General features: G+C 40.6%; 1 protein-coding gene across 2 annotated transcripts in view; it reads left to right on the top strand.

Annotated features, from left to right (window-relative positions):
- The window catches only part of TMEM178B (transmembrane protein 178B), a 220066-nt gene that overhangs the window by 50040 nt on the left and 149272 nt on the right, over positions 1-20754 (top strand). For both annotated transcript variants that reach the window (XM_039708256.1, XM_039708255.1), the window contains one exon: positions 8317-8430. In XM_039708256.1, the coding sequence (XP_039564190.1) occupies positions 8317-8430 (114 nt within the window). The remainder of the gene's footprint in view (positions 1-8316; positions 8431-20754) is intronic.

The raw sequence follows: 20754 nt of genomic DNA, 5'->3' as shown, positions 1-20754 counted from the left end.
TGGAGGCTGTTATTAATAGCTGAAGTAAAAAAGTGTTTCATAACCCTCTTCTTGCTCCTGCATCCTTGCCAGCCCCCTTTCCTTGGTCCCTGGAGAGAAAGTGTGAGCTCATCACTTTCCAATGCAAATTCAGCTTTTGGTCTCATACTTGGATTCTTTTCTTATCATGGGTGGAATATTTATCTTCTGCCAGCTGGTGGCTTTAAGCAAGCTGCTATTTGCTGGACTATCCAGAGAGCATGTGAGGAAGAGGCCTGGCAAAAGCTGCTCAAGCACTTTATTTTTTCTCTACTCTGAAAATGTTGCTGTCTGCTTAGTACACGTGCACATGTCTTCTGCACCTCTGTCTTTGCTCACACAGTGGTTGAAAAGAAAATTTAGACATTTTCATGTGGAATCAGAAATTGAAATGTAGGTGTAACTATCTGAAATCTGTGGAAGTTGCTTGGTGGAATCTGGTCACATAAAGCCCACACACAACAAAGCTGTTGTGTGTCTGGAGATTCATTATTTTCAGGGATGGCTTCCTTTTCATGTGTGCACTGTATCTGTTTTTTTTCTATATCTCTAGAGATCTAGTGGGCCAGTACTGAAAGGGAGCTGGAAGAGCTTACCAGATGACCTGTTAAAAATGAGAATGGCACACTGTTGTCCATTACCCCATTTCTGTATGTATGGTACAGTATGGTGGATCCTTTCAATCATCCCCCCCTGCTAAATTTTTACAAGACTGCTTTACTAGCTGAGCATTACCTAACAAGTTTGACTAAGCTACAGGCTCTGAGAGAGTCTTTATTTGGAAGTTAGTGAGATGAGCTGTAGAAGAAAAATGGAAGGAAAAAAAGCATCGCGGTTCTGCTTCTCACTCTGAAAAAAATGTTTGCTCTCTTTCCTAGTGAAAATCTTTAAGCTGTTCATTTTGTTAATGTATTTTCTGGGTATGTGCCATTTTGTGGACAAAATACTTGTTTTATGTCTGATCCTTACAGTTGCTTTCTACTCAGTGGATACAGGCAAGCTTTTCCTTCAGGTAAAACAGATGATGCTGCAATCGTCTGAGTATGTTTTCCTGAAGTTCTGTGTTCATTGCATTTTTTGGTGGTCAGTAAAGACATCTACATGTAAAAAGCAAGTTTAAGTAAGATTGTATATTGAAATATCCATTTAATAGCCACTGGCAGCCTAAGAGGCTGCAGACTTTCTGCATTTTATCCCACAGGGAGTCTATAGGTATGTTATGTGCTTAAAAGTGCATTTATAGTTACACTTAAGTACCGTTCTGAAATTGTTTATTTTTGTATGTGGAAAATTGTTTCTGAAGCAAAAAGCACGCAAGGGGACAGAACCATCTGTGAAACTTAATCTAATGCTACTAGTGGTTTCAGTTGGAAAAAATCTATGAAATTTGGAAAAATGCTGTAAAATTTTCAGAGTAGATTTTTCAGACTTTCAGTTGAAATACAGTTTTTAAATTATTCTTTAAAGGCATCAAAATAAGTTACAGATTAGTACAGTTTTGTGGCTGTACAAAACTTTTCTGGTGACCTGAAGTTTGGTCAGTTTATTTCCCTTGTGTGATATGGCAGGGTTGAATATAAAAGAAACAATTTGTGCTTAGGACCTTATGTTCACCTTGTGTTTTCAAGGAGGGGATGTTACTTCAAACTGGCTCTGCTTTTGTACCATTAGTTGAATTTCCATTAGCACATCTTCTGATCTAACTTAATTTGTGAAGAATCAAATGGGCATCATCTCATAGCACATTGTGTTCTGAACCAAAGGACGGTAACTAGATATGATCAGGTGGTCATTTCCAAAAGTGCTCTCCTGATCCCTGTCACGTGTTCCCATAGACATGCTCATTGTGTCTCCCAGTATGTGACCCTTGGGTCTGTCTGTGAATGGGAAAGGGCACTGGATCAGATCCCTCTTTGATTTTACTCAGATATCCAGAAGGTGAGTAGAACCTGACTGTGCACCTCTACCCATGTGCAGGGGAGGCAGCTAGGGGCTAGCAACTGAGTCTTAAACATCACAAACAGAAACTCCATCAACTAGCTCATCAACTGCAGGGAGGCATCAGCCCAATTCCTTGACAGCTCACTGCAAGCAGCAATGAGCATCAGGAGTTGTTTTGCTTTATGTAGGACAAGTAGGAAGACCAAGCTGAACCTCCGTGCAGCATGATGCTAGAGCCAGCTAGGAAGAAACATCTCTTGTTCTAATAGTTCGGCCCATGCTGCAACTGAAAATCTATGTTGAGCTTCATTAATTAGAACATTGGCTTTTATTTATGCATATAAGTTAATGAATATTCACCAAACATGTTGATTAAGGTGGCGATTCTTGCATATTCTTCCTAGTTTTTTAGTCCTTTACTTTGAGGTGTTCTATTATTCAAAATATTAATGCGACACCAAGGGAATTTCTGATTAAGTAATAGGGGTGTTCAGACATGGGAATAGGTGCTCAAGGATGTGCACCTCCATTCTTGGAGATATTTAAAACTTGATTGGACAAGGCCCTGAGCAACATGAGCTATCTTTGGATCCGATTTTAACTTTGAAGTTGTGCTTCTTTTGAGTAGGGCATTGGGCTGGTTGACATCTAGAGAACACTTTTAACATAAATAATTCTGCAGTTAATGCAGAGGAATAATGTTCCTACATTTTTGGTATTAATCTATTTATAGAGCTGGAAAAAAATTGTAATCAGTAATTTCATGTTAGTATTACTCAAGAAATAACAAAATCCTGTTAAAGGTGTTGCAATATTTTCTAATAAGTATTTGATTTCATTTAAAAAAGTCATCTGGAGTTCATTAGCTAGTCAGCATATCTGATTGCATGATTGCAATCTCTGATTGCAGTTATGTCATAGCAGCTGGTCAAAGTAGAACTCAATTTCTCCTTCTATCCTCCTCCAAGGTTTAATTTGACCAGTTAATTCACACTGAAGCTGCAAGTCTTGCCTATATTAAGGTACCTCCAGATGAACTTTGATGACTCATAAGAAATTATTAAAGTAACTGAGGGCAGAACATACATCTGAGGGTGATAATTCTGAAATGGCACCTGCCTGAATTGCCAGTGCTAGTTTGAAGGATGCAAAAATGCTAACACAAATAAACAATGAACTTTTCCAGGTGAGAGAAGACTTTTAAGACAATAGTAGATACATATGCCACATGGAATTGCTTTTTGTAACCCATTCTTGGTCCTGTGATTGTAGTCTCTGGAAACTGAAAATGTTTTGCTAAGAAAAACAACACACTGTGAAGTTCTTCTGCTCTACAGATTTTCTGAAGATAATGTGAAATACTTAGAGGCTAAATGGCCAATCTACATCTCTTTGTTTGCTATGGAGATAGTTACCCACTGAGGGATCAGTAACCAAACCATGGAATTAAGGCAATCTTTCATACTGATGGCAGTTTCTCATAATGAAGAGCAAATATATGTAGTGAGTGCAGTTTGCAAGCCAGAGGCTAAGATTTCTTTTGCTAGGAAATGTTTGTGTAATTCTCAAATAGATTTGTGAAAATTAGAGCTAGAACAAAGGGTGCATTTTGTGGATTTTTTTTTTTTTTTTTTTGCTACAAACAGTTCATCCAGGGTTATCTGCAACACAGAAGAAGGAAAAGCTGCCTGGGGCTCAGAATATCCACACCAGTCTTTTCAGAGAAGCTCATAATATCAAAAGCTTTGACAGGAAATGTAGTAAAGCAAATACTAGTTTTACAGCTGGATCCTTCTTAGAAACCAATATGCATACTGTAAGAGAAGAATGGGTACCCCCTGGTTCAGATCTCTGCATGTTACAGAATGCAAGGTGACTCTTAGTCCTAGCCTGTGGAGTCTGGAATGGCTACACCACAGCTCATCCAGAGTGAGTGAGCTGCTGCTCTCACCCTGCATCTGAGATTCCTGATTGCTCTAACCCAGGGACTGCTGCAATGAATCTTATCATGGGAGACATTTTTATCTGTATTTGGAAGTCCTCTAGCTACTGAAGGTAACTTATTCACAGGCATTGGGTTAATCTGCAGTTGAACCTTTAAGGATGGTTCCTCAATCTGCAGCCCTGAGAGCTGAGGCAGGGGAGAAGTGTGAAATATTCTAGTCCTCAAGACAGAAGAGGAGTACTCAAATAACCCATGCAAGTAACTCTGTGCCGTCTTGGACTTAATCTGACGTGATATTTTTGTCACCCAACTGCTCTCACAGGTTACCAGTTTGATGAAAGATGCCAAGGACTGCTTTCTGTTACCAGCTCTCAGATGGGTTGGTCTGTATAATGCAGAATACTAAACCATATGATCACACTGACACTGTAAATTCCTGAAACTTGGCAACCACCTTTGCAGAAGTCAAACTGACCAGGGCAAATGCCTCTAGGTTCTTCTGAGATCCAAAATTTAGGAAATAACCAATACCTTGGTGGCATTTTGAATTGCCATTCTATTTTTGAAATTAATTGTGTTAAAAACTGTTGTTTGGAGTAGTTTGAAAGAGTTAAAATATTATATTTAGGGGAGTGGTGGGGGCACAATGGTGAGGAAGAAATACTGGTCCAAAAGTTCTGAAAAAGTTGTGTTGACCTACCAGACAAAGACAGTCTGGACACCAGCATTATGACCTTAATTGATCTCAACCCTCTTCTGTTTAGAGTGGGATGTTCAGTCATTCCCTGTATTACCAAACAGTTTGAAGCCTCTGCTGGGATGGTGTTTACAGCTCTAGTGGTAGATGAGTTTCTCTAGCAGCTGAACTAATATAAGGATGTTAGTTGGTAGGCTTCTGAAAATTGAATAGAGAAACATCAGTGTTTTCAGGTGGTATTTCTCCTGTGGCCTAGGTTAAAAGTTTGTATTGTAATGGAGAGAAGGGGAAATATTATGTGCTAAAGTGATAGTATGGAGCAATGATAGCAGATATGGGAAGGAAACTGAGCAGCTAAGTGAGTCAGTAAGAGGAGGTGCATGTTTGATGCTGTGAATACTTAGCTGCTCAGGGTGAAGCTATCTCTAGTTTCCTTATCTCCAGTTTGTTTGTCATCCAACCTTTGCAGGAACAGGGGGTTGCCAGCCACAGCTGACAGCTGCTGAATCCCCTGAGCATCTGTGCTTGTGTTGATGGTATGGCAGAGGTTTGCTCTGCATGGTTCTAGCTGTATCCTTCTGCTGATCCTTTTCTTAGCACACTATTGGAAGATGTCAGCTACTTTTCTTTAGGATTTTCAGCAAGCATTTCCTTTTGGTCAGAGAAATATAGGATACATTGCATCTGTCCCTGGAGCAACTTTGTGGTGGTTTTTGTGTTTCTTGTGGCCAGCTATAACTCTTGCCAATGGTGGCTTACAGCTAAAAAAAGCCCCACTCACTGCTTTGCTCTATAAATACCATTCCCAGTTATTGGGGCAAAGTGCAGAACAAAGCTGCAGTTGCATTTGGTCTAAGTTTGTGCTGAAGGCTGGAAATGCTCCATAAATTGCAGTTACCCTATTGAGTGTATGGAAGAGAAAGCTTGCTTTTCTTTCTATTTCAAAGACTGGACTGAGCATAGCTAGTAATTCTTCTGACGGTAAGGATGTTGTAGCATTTTTCTGAGAAGGCTTTCCAGCAGAAAGTAGTTCTGATTCTTGCTGCTCTTGATGCTTTTGCTCTCATAGGAACCTCCAGGGCTTGGATCTTTGGTGTCTTGAACATTGTTCTCTTCTCTGTGAAACAACTAGGGAAACATCAGAAGTATGAAATCATCACTGCCTATAAACTCACCCTTTTCCTAATTTTTATTGCCAAGTCCAGGCAATTGAAGGCCTTTCTTAAGTTCAAATGCTGACTGTCACCTCTAGTTAGGTATATGCTGATGTAGTTGCATTGACTGAGCATAGTCATTCTCCTACACTTGTGAGAGTGGGTTTAAATAAGTGGTTCATGTTTAAATGCCAAGCAATCGCAAGCATTGTGATTTTGGGCCATGAAATTCTTGAGTTTCTCAGTAAGATACTGCCTTCCTCTGCTAAGTGGACATCATTGCTCCCTGGTAGAGCTGGAAGGCCTTCAGTGCCCTCTGTGAACTGCCATGCCAAATGCTGTACCATGCCCTATTTGCCCACCATGGTTGATAGTGGTCCCAAAACTATTTTTGTGTGCTTAAGTCCCATTAGAGCCATGGGGAAGTAAACATAAGCCCAAAATTATGGAAATGGTCAAGTGATGACCTGAATTCAGACAATAATCTCTTTCTGCTTTAGGCTTTGGTGATAAAAGTAATATTGAGCAGCTTGCTGCATTACCACCAAAAATCTTTGCAGAATCAGAAATCTGATAGACCTTACTAGAAATTAGCCTTTTTGGTTCCAGAAAAGCCACAAATAGAACAGGAGTTTTTCTCCCTTCCTTCTGTAAGCTTTTACTTTGTATCTTGGCTCTGTGTCCCTTTCTACTGTTCTATATAAATCTCTTGTTTGGGCAGGTATCTGATAACTTAAAGATTAATTTCTGACAAATAAGCATTTGTTGTTTTCTTGCTGATGCTTCTAATCTATAAAAGCAACCTAGCAAAAAGGGATAGGAAAACCTTATAAGAAGGCAAGGTTGTGATTTGGGGATTTTTTTAAAGCTCTTTGCACACTAGCTGTCTTTTTATTTAAATACTATTCTTGGTTTGAAACTTTAATTCTGGGAGTACATTTGGTGCCCAGATGGTGCAGACTCACACAGAAGCCCATCACGCTGTCAGGGCAGGCGGATACATATGTAAATATTTTGCCTTTTCCCCCTATAATATTTGGCTTTGTCTAATCTAATTGCTGTCAAAGGCAGAATGTGAAGAATACTTACAAGAAGCAAACAATGAGGACCTCAAATGTTTATACTGCCTAACTCTGGAAGATGCTGGTAGGCTGTGATGTAATTAATAACTTGTTTCATGGGTTTTCTTCATGCGGTGAATTCATGGTCTACAATCTAAGTTCATGCCAAGTAGTATCTTACAACCCTTAGTAGAAACCTGTATTTGTAGTGGTTTAAAAGCATTTTTTTACCTTGTGGAACTGTCAATATAAGGCTAATGGGTCTGCCTTTTCAATTCAGGCTGGCAGTAAGAGTCCTCTACCTGCCTCCTTGTGTATAGTGCTCTTTATTATTTATATAATTCATTGCTTCATTTAATTTATTCTATTGAGTGCTCATCTTAATGTATTTTTAATACATAAAAGCATTTCCAGCATGGCTGCTTCTCTGACTAGTGATAGCTAGTAACAAACAGCACGGCCAACCACATTAAGGATACCAATGTAGTTATCAAAGGCCTGAGCCAAAATAACATAATGTTAGTGGGAAAATTACTTCCATGAGCTTTGACTCTGACAGCTTAGTGAGAAGGTCTAATAAAGCCAGTGTTAGCTGAGAATGCTGGCAAAAGCAATGTAGAAAACCAGACTGGCTTTCATCAATACAAGAACAGTTACACAGTTACAGGTGTCAGATAAGATGAGAAATTTGGCTAGGCTATAATTCATGGAAGGCATCAGACTACACCAGACTTTCTTCTAGGGACACAAACTATGCAGAGAGATGCCAGGAGATCATATCCTGGAGGAGCAATTATTGTACAGGAAGGAAAGTATTTGTAAAAGGAGATGTAATGATGTGACCAGAACATATCAGAAGCAGCACATGGTGCTTTTTTCCATGGAACAGAGTGAAATCCTGAGGAAAATACAGAGGGGAAAAACTTGTCCATTTCAACTACTGATATTGCCATCTGAGCCTCATTGTTTAGAGATGCCAATGAATTGGCAGTGTAATGTGTCCCCCTTCTGTCGGGTGGAAACGGTTAGGAAGTTGTTTGCTATCTATATGTATAATTTCTCTGTGTTGCTTTTTATTTAAGGAAAGATCAAAGGTATTTGCTTTGCGTATTTCCCAAAGTATGAGCATTCAATCATGACCATGACTGCACAGAAAGTTAAGACATTAATTTATATCTTCTATACATTAACTGCATGGCAGTTGCTAGCTCACAGTTCAGGGAAGAATTTGCCACACAAAGATCTCATCGTGAAAGCAGGCACTAGCAGCTACTCCAGGCCCAGTCTGGAAGGTCCCTGGAATGTGTGAACGACAAACTTCCTGTATCATAAGTTTCGATCGGAGCTTACATGTCATGGGCCAGAGAGCGTGCTGGTTGTCACAGTGGGCAGGGACAGTAGGGATTGCTTTGCTCCTAGGCTTCACTTTTCTTTGGCCTATATCTGGCAGGACATGTTACATTCATTTAACCACACTTTTCTGCGTTTTGCCTTTCCCAGGAGCAATTGAGCGGTGCTCGTACATCAAGTACCACTACTCCTCAGCCACCATCCCCAAGAACCTTACGTACAACATCACCAAGACAATCCGCCAGGATGAGTGGCACGCCTTGCGTAAGTGTTGCTGCTGTTCTTCACCTTTTCCTCGTGTGCAGGCGGGAGGTGCTCCCTGATAAATGAGAGCAGAGGCTTTGAGTGACAGCCCACTCAGAGCCCTCATCTCACATACAGTTTGTCTTTGTAGCAGACAGATCGATTTGTTCTTAGGATCTACATCTCTGTTTCTGCTGCTGACTGGAAATTCTGCTGAGGCATGAGAATGCGGCAGTGGGGAAAAGTCATTTGTATGCAGAGATTAATACTGAGTTAAATACAAAAATGAATAACAAAATCAATGCCCTATTTTTTAATTCAGTGGAATGCTCTGTACGTGAGCCCATTCTCATGCCATTACTGCTGAGTTTCCTGCTTCCAGGACAGTTCATTTCTGGCTTTTATTGTAGAATATGTCCCACTGCCAGCAGCTCCTGTGTGAGTGTGGCATCACTCTCCTCTGAAGATCTTGAAAAAGAATTGCTGCACCCTTTAAGGCACAAGGAAGGAGCTTAGCCCTCCCTCAGTGATAATTGTAGCCAGTGGTCACCAACTTGTAAAGCTTGCTGAAGTGACAAGATCTGACAGGGATGGAATTGCCTTGGGATGAATTGGCTGACCTTAAATCTTGTCTCTTTGTCATCGTGGAGATGGAAAAGGTTTTTCAGTGATAATATGCATGAAGTAGAATTTCACAAGGGAGGATACCACTGCGACTGCCCTTGTTACTACGTAGTTGTGGGGACTGATGAATATCCTGAGCAGTTCTGTTTTGGTGGAAGCAGCTAAATCTCCTTGGAGGTGGCAGTGGTTGAGGCAATACTGGTTCTGATTGAGAACCTTGAAAGGTGATAGTGAGCTTCTACTCTGTGAGTTTGAGAACTGCCAGACCTCTGGTATTCCTGTGGCTTTCAGTATGTTTCACTCCTCCCTTGTGTGGCTCTTACTTTGAGAGGGGCCTTTTAAGCTCAGAGGAGGAGAAGGTGCAATGCTATAGTTTATTTCCTGCATAGGTGAGATTCGTTGATGCTTGTAGGCCTTCCTGGTACACTCTGGTCAAGAGATAAGAACATTTTAGAAGATCTTGCTAAATGCCTGCTGTTTTTCTTTTTTTTGTGTCTATCTGAATAAATACCTATTTTTATTGTGATATGACAAAAAAAAAGGAATACTTGATATGCCTCTGCGCAGGTTATAAGCAGCTGGACTTGCAAAACACTGTTATGCTAATTTGTCCCTGAAATCAGAAGATCAGAAGCTTCAGTTCACTTCAGGTTTTCTCCTACCACTTGTCTTCTCTGCTGGTATTAGTTTCATGTCGATGTAAAATGTAACAGTGATTATCTATAAGCAAAAAAAGAAGCGCACCCACCACCCAAGATGTTTTCTGTTAGGGCTTATAGGGCAGTAGGAAGGGGCTTTTGTTTATGCTTTGTGTATGTGTGGTTTTGCCACTGTTGTGAGTAACAATGACTTTTCTGCAACCATCTGCTGGGAATCTCACTGTTCAAAAATTATTTTCTAAAATTAATCTTTATCTCAGCAATGGCTCAGATAAAAGGTTATACACCTGGTCATCTAAGGCTATGTGCATCCTTTGGTAGGATCAGCAAGTTCCCGAACTTTGAGTGTTGGTAGGGCATTTGTCAGTCTCCAAAGGTGCAATCTAGACATTGCTCACATATTTATGTATCTGGTATGGTCTGAGGCACTCTCAGGGTGTGAGGCTGCTTGTCTCTTCCCTGTAGAGGGTACATTGAGTGTACCCCATATTTCTGACCCAAATTTTCTTGCCAGTTTCAGGAGTCAGATAAGTGTAGAGAGATGTAGATAGAACTGACATTTGCATCTACCTATCTGAAGGCAGAGGAGTAGAGAAATACTTTCCTGAGGATCTCTTCTCCTGAGTAGTTGGTGCAATACAGTGCTTTGATATATGCGGTAATCCCACTGGTGGTTCTGGGTGTCACTGCATTTAAGAATGAACTGAATCTATATGACTAGTTCCAGTGTAGAAACAGTAACCTGTTTTAAAAGACAAGCCTAATACCCATCTCTCAAATTGTGGTTTGGTTGAGGGGATTTTTCTCTCTTTGCATTGCAGTAGACCAAGTAGGATAAGTCTCTTCAGAAAGTTCCTGTGATTTTAGCCCCTGCCTTAGCCGCTGATCCTGCTCTATGCCTCTGGACTAGTTTCGGATGACACAGCTACTTTATCTCAACACTGGTTAGTCTGATATTTCCAAGTCAACATGGCCATTATTTTCCTCTGAATATTTTCCTGTTCATATCAGTGACTGTTGTGACAAACAGCAAAAGAACCAGGGCCCAGGTCTGGCTATCTTCTTTCTCTTGCCATGGGTTATTTTTCAGATCTGTAGCATGAGATAGGGGGAGAAAAATGTATTTCCTGAAGAAACACGGGGACAAAATGGTATCTTGGAGAACTTCAGACGAACTGGAAAGGTGAAAGCAAAATATTTGGTCATCCTAGTAAACAAAAATGTAAAAATGTCTCTTGCAGGCTGAAGCCACTGTGTTACCATTTGCTGTATTTGTAGTTGAGTAATGTATTTTTTTTCTTGTGTATGGACAGCCAACTGTGGTGCCTGTGAAAGAAATCCATTGTTTTGCATGTACAGTGGGTTGGGAATCAAAGGAGAGAGGGCTGCCACCATGGACAGCAAACTGCCTTTTTTTGACTGGTGGAGCAGGACTGATGCTCCAGCAGTTTTTCTTGAATTGCAGGAGTGGGTGTGGGGACAATTCATTTGAGGCTGAGGACTCCATGGCACCGTTCAGCACACAAAGCAGATATTCCTGTAGCTGTTAGCTATGCTGGAAGAACCTGAGAGAGCAGTTGGTCCTAGAGGAATGGTTGGAGCTGACTTCACCATTTTTGATTCTGTCTTTTTTTCATTCTGTTTGACATTTTCAAGATGGAACCTTTGCTCCAAATTGATTGCCTATGGCAGTATGAGCTGGGGAAATAGGACTTGTCTTCACTGTAATCGCTTCATCTCAACTATCTCTGGTTAAACAGGGATAGAGGGAAAGATGATTGTAGTATTGTCAGCTCTTGCCTGTCAGGAGATAAATGTTGATCTAATTAGACAAAACAAGCCTCTAAATGAACTGAGAGGGGAAGAGAGAAGCACAGGAGAGCTGCATCTGACAACTTTGAGCACAACTGTCTTTATGGAAGATGTTGACATAGTGATATGATTGAGTCACTATTAGGCATTTACCTTGTCACACTTTGACCCTGGCATTGAGTGCAAAACCTGATCCATAGTTGTGTTTTCTGAAAAACGAGACCAGCATCATTGATGCTCTTAGAAATGGAGGTGTATTATTGCAGTAGAAAGCCAAGAAAATATGAGCAGGTCTATATTTATTCACACATTGTTCCATATGTTTTATACCGTTCCTGTGGGCTCACTTTCATTATGCTACATATGTGTTCATAAAACATAGGAATGTGCTCATGGCAAGGGTTTGAGCTGTAGAATGTAGTGCAAGCATTGGGAAGGGTGAGAAGGGTTTTCAGGTGATAGAATCAGCGTGTCAACTGGATGCTTGTGCTTTAAGGAAGCTGACAATAAAAGGGAGCATATGTTGATGTTAATTCTTTTTCTTGTCCCCAAATCTTCAGGAAACCATTATCTGGTATATTATGCCAAAGCAGTTGAAAGGCTATGTTTGTAATGAAAATGGTAGTGCCTCCAAAGCAACGAGGGGACGTACTATATTCAGTTAAGCATCTTCCAGGAGCCAACAAAGCTGTTCTTTAAAGCAACTGTAGTAAGGTCATTTTGCTTTCATTCCTGTTTGGCTTTGTGTGGGTGTGTTTGTTTTGTTCTATTTTTTTAGTAGGCTATACGCAACCAAGGCTCTACATTCATTTTATCTGCACTCTGAGAATTAACAGTTTCACGTAAAAGAGCCATCTTCTCTCTAAGGCAGATGTAGAAACTACTGTGGCTTTAAAGTGCTGCAAACAAGCAAGTTGCTGATGTACGCTCTTAAATAATGATATTTGCTTTTCTCTTAGAAACCAAGTGCAAAGACTCCCCTTTTTCCTGCCTTGGTAGCTGAAAATGGGACAATTGCTGTGTGGCACTAGGAGCTTTTGGCAGAGATCCCAGTGGCCTGTGTTATAGTGCATGAAAGTCTCTGCATCAGAAGAGAGATAACAAAATTCTTCATTTTCTCCAAAAGATCTTGTTTTTAGCTTTTTGTGTGAGGTAGATAGCTGGGTCTAGCAGCCTTTTATTTTTCCTTCCTCCCTATGTCATAAACGTGATTTTCTACTTTGGATATCACACTGCCACAAAAGAGGGGATCTGACTGTCTCTTCTTCTCCTGCTTGCCATTGCCTCCTCAGACTGTCTTCCACAGCAGCTGTGTTTTGTGTCCAGGAATGTGAAGAGTGCTGCATCTGGGCAGGAAGTGGCTGGAATTGCTATGGCAACTGATTTTTCCAGCACAGCTTAGAAATTGTGTCACCAGACTGCTTCAGAGTGAACCAGTTCATAAACAGGTAGCTGATGCTTCCTAAGTGATCTGAATTTCCTGGGCTTTTTGAAAATATTGCTTGCCTGGAACTGTGGGATCTCCTTTACCTGTCTTTTACCCCCATGTTTCTACTGCAGGCCTACAGGACATGGGCTCTGAATTTAAAGTATCAGTGAGGAGAGCTGCATTGTCAGAACAACAATCATAATGCTTTGTATTGGAATTATAACATTCATCTGCACTCTGGAACTGCAGCACTCCTGTGTTTGTGGTGGTCTAAAAGCCAGTTGCATAAAAAATGAATTCTAAAGTCAAAAGTAATAGCCTGGCACATTCTGTGAAGAGCAAGTATTGGAGGAAATGAATAATTTCTACAGGGTGTACAGAGTAGTAATATTTTAATTAATACACCATCTATGCTGATAGTTAAGTGGATTTTATTGGTGTTACTTTGAATTTTGCAGGAACCTACAAAGCACTCAAATACTTCCTTATAACCAGTAAAACTACTGGAAAAATATCCAGCAACAATTAACACTCAGGAAAATGTCCAGACTTCTAATTTCTACAGACTTCCCAAGCCTTCTCATTCCGTGGAACATGAAGTCGAGGTTTTCACAGAAGCTCAGTTGACAGCTTCACAATGCCTTGGTAACACTTAGCAGGCTTATGGACTTGGCCCCATCTGCTATTATAAGCAACAATATATACTTAATTGTTGCATTTTTAATAAGGGCTGACCCCAGAAAATTTTGCTTTTGGTTTTTTTTATGGATATTACTGAAAACTGTTTGAAATAAATAGGCAAGATCTCACTTTTGCTCCTTTCTTTCACTCTCTCCCTTGTATGCCTCTACAGAGAAATCCTGTTTCATTTTTAATTAGCTACCTGGGCCCCCAGATGGAAGTACACCCTGATGTATGGCCCCATCCTGCTGGTCAGTGCCATTTGGTATGATGTCACTCCTTAGTGCATTGGTTATGACTACAGACAGGGCAGCCATCCCAGAGGTTAGTCAGGCAGCAGGTGCTCACATGCCTGCAGGTCTTGTGTTGTTGGATTTTCATTGCATTCATTGCTCCCACAGCTAATGACCAGGTGGTACTAACAGACCTTCTCATTTCCCCCCTCTCTCTCTGCTGTAGGGTTTTCTTCATATCCTGCTATTTCAAGCTAAGATTTTTTTTTTTTTTTGGCAGTGAAGTCTAAGACCTACTTTGAAATCTGTAAGGGATTTTATTGCTTTCTGCTAAGTTTCATCTTAGGATCTGCTAATATGGCTGTGACCTTAATTACCTACATTGATGAATAACTTCCCCAACTGCATACTATTTTTTATTTGCTTCTTAGAGGCAGAAGAGCAGGGATGGAGTAAGGGAGGAGGTCAGTAGACCCTCCAGTCCTGAGCTGAGAGGGATGCATGAATAGCAAATATGGACAAGATTTGGGAAGGGAGAAAATGAGGGCAAGGAAATGGGTAAAACTGTGCTGAGAGTTGGAAGAGATAAGATGAGGGATTACTAAGCATTGCAATTGGGAAAAAGGTTGGAGTGGTCCTTGGAACAATTTTGGAGAGAAGGTGCAAAACTGGTCAAACTGTTGTTTGTGTTGGAGTGAAGTGGGGAACAAACAGGGAAGTATAGGACCCCCTCCAAAGTCCTGTTCAAAGTGTGCAAGTCAGAGGTCTTACTGTCCATCTACTGCTAATGCAGCTGTGAAACGCTGGCAGAGGGGAGGTCTCATCCTGCTCCCACAGCCAGCAGGTTCTTGCCCAGCTCATGTAATGGGGCTCACAGGTGAATCAGGATAGCCTTACTTTGCTTATGACCCTCTTGCCACTCTTCTGAATCAGTAAGAAACCCCACACTAGAATTTCTGGGTTTGCTGTTTGTTGTTTCCTTAAAGTACACTTGAAATCAAATGAGCATTTTTAAGGTTGCAAATACAAGCATGTAAAGTTAGGAGATGACCCAGTTTGGGCTACATACTTAGCCTTAATTTATCTCTTCTAAGCACACTCATTATTGAGTCTTTAATAACTGTAATCACATACTCTTGCCTTGTTTCATATATTTGGGATATTCTGTTTCCATTCAATGATGCCTTTGTTTGGTTTATTTTTCATTGCTGAATGTATGGTTGTTGGCCTTTTTAATTGCAGATTACACAACTCCTGATCCTATGATGGAGTTAACAACTTTATGGATTTTGTCATGTTTCTAGTCATTGAATTGAAGAAGGTAGTGTAAATATAGTAATATCTAATAACCATTTGTGGTTGGTTATAATTTTCATTTTAGGCCTGACAATCAAAGATAACTTGTTTGGGTTTTTTGAGTGTCCAGTTGGATATGAAGAAAGCTCAAGTTTTACATATTTCCAGAGCACAGCTCCCTTTGACTTTTAGAGTAACTATAAAAGCTCTACACTGTATCAAACTTCAAATGGCCACCCAACTCACACTGGATCAGAGTAAATGAGGAAAACACAGCTAGGGACCACATCTTAAGAAATTTCTTGGACTGACTTATCACCAAGGAGTTTGAGGGTAAGTGAAGCGCAAAGGGCTTGTGTGAGAGGGAGGAGGACGTGTGGCCAACTGACAGATCTCTGCTCTGATTGCTCTTTGCTGAAGAGTATCTTGTTTTCTTCCCTTTAATGCTGACCCTTTCAAAAGGTCCCATTCCTGTATTTCCTAGCTTTGGCATGCTTGGCTTGGTAACCTTCATGTTGATAGGTTTTGGGTTTTTTGGTTTTGTTTTGTTTGTTTATATTTGTGAGCACAAGCACTTTGATTCACTGTGGCTTAGGTGATGTTTTGCAGTGTCTTACGCTATTATACAAGAGAAAATATGTTTTTATCTTCATTGTTGAAGAGAGTCTTAAGGTATTTACAGAACTGTTGTGAGTGCAGGAAAATTGAAAGCAAACCCCCTCCATCTCACTAGTGATTTTTTTGCAAAGAAGTATTAGACACTTTTTGCCTGTTGCAGTGTGGAGATGTTGACAGGTAAAACATACCATTGCTAATAATTTCTAGTCATTCAGCCAGTCAAAATATAGCTTTATTAATATGCATACAGAGCTCTTTGTTTCCCTTCTCTCCCTCTTGAGAGACAGAGAGGGGGGAGATGGGCGTTCTTCCGTCTCTTGGCTAATCAAGAATGATGTCTTGTGCATTCTTAGGGTGAGAAAAGAGGAAAGAACAAACAGGAGGCTCTAATGGGTTTCATCCATCTGACTTCTATAATTTTTGATTTATATACCAATTTAATGCCCGGTTTATGATGATTTATGTCCCAGTTTGCTTATACCCCAGTCTGATGCCCCACCCCACAATGTTAGTGAGATGAAATCCCAGCTGTTAAATATTTCAAGGTGATTATATGCCACATACAGAGTTACTAATGAAGAGTGAAGTGCTTCCTTACTTCAGTGCAAGAGTGGAAGATTTTGGAAATGAGTTTAGTGTGGTTTGTTCACAAAGCCATGCACCATCCACAAGGAAACATCATAACAGCCAGCATGAGAGAGAGGGCAAGAGACTTTGAATCAAACAACCTGGCCTTGACCTGACAGAATTTGCAGGCTGAAACATGGTGGCATGTTTTATATGGCAATAGCTACTAGGTAGTGGTTGCCATTTTAATTACTGTTTTGCAGTGATACCCTTTGGACACTGAATTACAGAATAAAACCAAACCTCATGTACAGTCAGGACATCTTCCTGCTTTGAAACAATATAAAATGTGTCAATATTAATGTGCAGAAGCCATAATGCAGCTTTACTTCCTCAGATTGTTAGTGTTAACTGGGTCATTGTGATTTTGGTCCTGTTGTCAGAGCCAAATGTAGTTCTGGTCCATGGAGATCAGATGAAGCTGAAGGATTTGTCTAGGGGCCCATCCCAAGACTCCTTAATTGGCTGGGTGAATCACAGTTTAGCTGTTCAGTTATTCCCTACCCACCTACAGGAACTGATTGCACAGTTAGTGGGGGAATAAGAAATCAGGAATATAAATCAACTGCAGGTATCTCCTGTGGGAATTCAGAGTTCAGTCTGGCAAATCTCATCTGGCTGCTCTGGATGTAGGTTATACTTAATGGAGCTTGAGTCTGCATGTCCCTCTGCATCACTGGAATTATGACAGCTAATTTGAATCTGTCTGCCATTGGTATGTGCAATTGATCAATATCTCTTTCATAAATACACACTCTCCCTCATCTCTGCCTTCACCAGCTTTGTCTTTTCTGGCTTGCCCTTTGCATCTGTGTATATTTTGTGGTTCTTTCCCCCCCAAACTTGATCCTCACCTAGATGTTCTCAGAGAAGAAAATCAATGGAGGACTATCAGTTGCTCACCTAAGAGGGGCTCCTTTGCCATACATAACTAAGGTTATAAATAATTCAGTAGGGTCCCTGTCTTTTCTTTCCTCCCATAAGATTGGGTTTATTAAAATTTTATGGGAGAGGACATGGAGGTAGCTGAATTACTGGCTTAATCTGATACAATCTTCAGCAATGCATTAGGTCAGTACCAGCTGCTCTTTATTCATCATCACAGACACACACTAAATCAGTCTTCCTTGTAGAATCCATTTTGCATCATGTTATAATCATGTATTTGAGCATGATGTAATGTCATTCCTTATAACTTGCTCTCAAGCCTGATGGTGTTGCCAAGGGAAGAAAAGTGTTAAACTGCCAAGGCAAGGCTTTAATCCTTCTTTCAAAGAGGAATTCAGTAGAGGCATGAATCCGTATAGAGAAAGGCCCTAATAAGAAGGGAGCTCTAGGCTGGGGGCTAAGAGTTTGGTTTGGCTTATATTCATACAAAAATAATAATTCTACTGAAACAAGAACAGACATTCTAAGATGAAAATGGTGTTAGATCAACATCTGAGTACTAAATACTCAAGAGATATCAGGAAAAGAAAACAATGTTTTGGCATTTCAATAAAAATGGACAGATCCCACAATTAAACTTTTCTGTTAATGTTGCTGGTGTATAGTGCACCTTCCATCCTAGCATCTTGAAACATTCAGGAAATGGTTTTCACTCAGTATCCTTTGGGTTTAAACTGGGTGCCAAAGGAGGAATACAACCTAAGCACATCCATTTCACAGAAGGAATTAGAGAAGTGAATTGACTTGCTAAAAGTCATGTGAAGAGTGAGTGGGAGAGCCAGAAACAGAACTCAGGACTTTGGACTCCCGCTGCTGGAAGTGCTAGACAATGCTGTGTCCAGTAGTGCCGGGGATTATGCAGTCTATCTCCTAGAAACGCCTTGCAAAACCAAACATCAAGAATGTTTTTCCTAAAGACAGTAAAAGAAAAAAAAAAAAGAACGAAAGCTCACTGGTCAAAACCAGAATCCAAATGGATATATACATTTTTGCCTAGAAAATAGCAAAACCACCTTCAAAAGTTGCTAGCAGATTAGATATAACAAAGTGGGGGTTCCTCAGAACCAGTTAAAACCCAGGTCCTTGGAGATGCGAGGGTGAGGAACAAAGATCAAAGGTTGTCCCTTACAGTATGTGTAGGTGCTGTGAATTTTCTGCCATGTATGTGTTGCATTCTACACCAGTGTCCTTGCTGATTTTATGACAACTGATACAGCACAAATTGGTACTTGGTTTTACCTGCAAGTAATCTTAACCATAATTTAATTTGAAAAATAATCACATTAGTGCATTTTGAGAAACAATAATTATCAGTCCAATTACAGAGTCATAAAATCTGAAAGCAATGCATGCTGAAACGATAACTGCAGGCATATTATGCAAAAACGGCCTTTCTGGTATGGTTTGGGCCGAACCTGTTATGGGTGACAAATCCTCTTTGGCTGGTAGATTGGCCACAGTCAGCTCTGCTCCTCTTCCCAAAATGGCATGGGTCAGGAAATTATTAATTGACAAGAATAGTCCTGACCATGATTACTGGCTGTGAACCATCTGCTGCCAGAGGGTGCATTAGATTTTATGTGATTTATTTCAAATAAACCTAGGCTGAACTAGTCTTTGGCTTGATTCAGGACTATCTCCATCCTTCATGAAACCCAGGGTACCAGGACCTATGTGTTGATTAGTTATCCTGTTTTTTCATTGAAGTTTAGGTCTTTACATTAAAACAGGATTTTTATTCTGTAGATAAGCCTTGGCTCTGACAACCTTTTGCTGTGGCACCATTCCTCTGTACTGACTTTAGCTGATGAAGTAGTAAAGTCCATGGTGTCATCCCTTCCACAGAGGACCAGATATTTCATGTGGAAGTAATTGAGAATGAAAGGCTTTTGTAACAAGAAACCAGTCAGAGAAATGCAAGAAAACTCCCCTTGATATAGCAATAGGATTAGTATTTCAGACTGTCTGCCCAGTTTTCCAGGAGGAATCAGTGGTTCTCTGAAAAGCTGAATTGACAGCTCTGCTAGGTGAAGCTTTTTGACAAGATAAAGGGTTGCACAGGCAGAAGCACTTTGAAAATCTGTGTGATGCATGGATGGATTAGATCATTTGATGTATCTCTTTGGCTTTCTAGTTCATAGGATTTCCTGATTAACAGTTCTGGCATTGGCTTTCAAAGAGAACCAATCCTCTATGCAAGTAAGAGCAGAGTTCCAGAGGTAAATGAATCCCCTCTTTTTGGCAGTCAGATGGCAAGTGCAGGGTAAGGATATTTGTGGCTTTTATCACAACTGGGGGAGCTTCAGCATTTTACAATCCAGAGAAGAGAGGCCATTTGTCACTGGCTTGTTGAATTTATGATGAGTGTTTTGCTGTCCTTTCCTCATAGAGCGGGTGAGTTGATCTGTTACTGTACCAAAGCAGTGCTTACAGAAGGCATAGTAAATATTGTTGTAGGGCTAAGACCTGGTAGGAAGGTCTAGGAGGCTCCTAAACCTGCTGGTGCAGTCTTCAGAAGATGCTTTAGCTGAGAGAGGGACCATGGAGAGCCAATCTCCAGGCAGTGGGGATTGGCCTGTAGGAATTGCGCACCTGTCTGTGAAGTTGGCAGAAGGAATATCAGTCAGGGAGGACATGGATAGGATGATCATGTGGCCCCAAATTATCTGCAGAGGGCTCTGGTCCATCCAACAATCTCATTTTGGTGGGATTGAGGGGAGCTGGTTTGGGACAGAAAGCCATCTACTTCAACAGCTCTCTTCATTTTGATATTCATAGAAAGGGAAAAACATTTGGTGGTGGCTGTTTAGTGGTATGGTTGGCAGTTGGAAGGATACTGCTGCTTTCCAAGTATTTTATTCCTGTGAGGTAGGCATGAGTAGAGAAAACATTATCTGGTGTAGAAGCAGGAATCTTACAGCCTTGGGGAGTGGTGAGTGCAGAGAGGAACTCTCTGTATGCCTGGGAGGCCCTGTGTGTTTTTTGGTTTGTTTTTCCAAGAGCTGAGAATGCAGTTGGATGATCTTTTAGTGGTGCCTTTAAGAATATGAATAAGGGAGCTAAGGTGATGTGTGTAAACACCTGGGGAGAAGCTAAAAGAGAGAACAGCATAATGGAAAAGCTGCTGTGGGAAATAAAAATGTGGTGCCTAAATGCTCTTCTGTGTATAGAGAGAACTTTTCTCCTCTGTTTATTATTCAGTGATGTGGATGCATTAGATTTATGTGAAAATCAAACAAATTCCTGACATTGCTGGCAGAGACAATAACCAGAAGCTGTTGCCTCTGTCACTTTCCTTTTGCAGTGAAGTCTGATGGTGAATGAGACTGTCATGAGTTTGCCATTGCTCGCTTATTACTTTTTGGAATTTACTTCTGTTTGTGTTTGTGTGTGTCAAGCTCTTGGCACAACTCTGATA

The sequence above is a fragment of the Passer montanus genome, unplaced genomic scaffold (assembly GCF_014805655.1).
Source record: "Passer montanus isolate IOZ18808 unplaced genomic scaffold, ASM1480565v1 scaffold20, whole genome shotgun sequence".
In the NCBI taxonomy this organism is placed as follows: Eukaryota; Metazoa; Chordata; class Aves; order Passeriformes; family Passeridae; genus Passer; species Passer montanus.
This window is presented reverse-complemented; position numbering and strand designations above follow the sequence as displayed.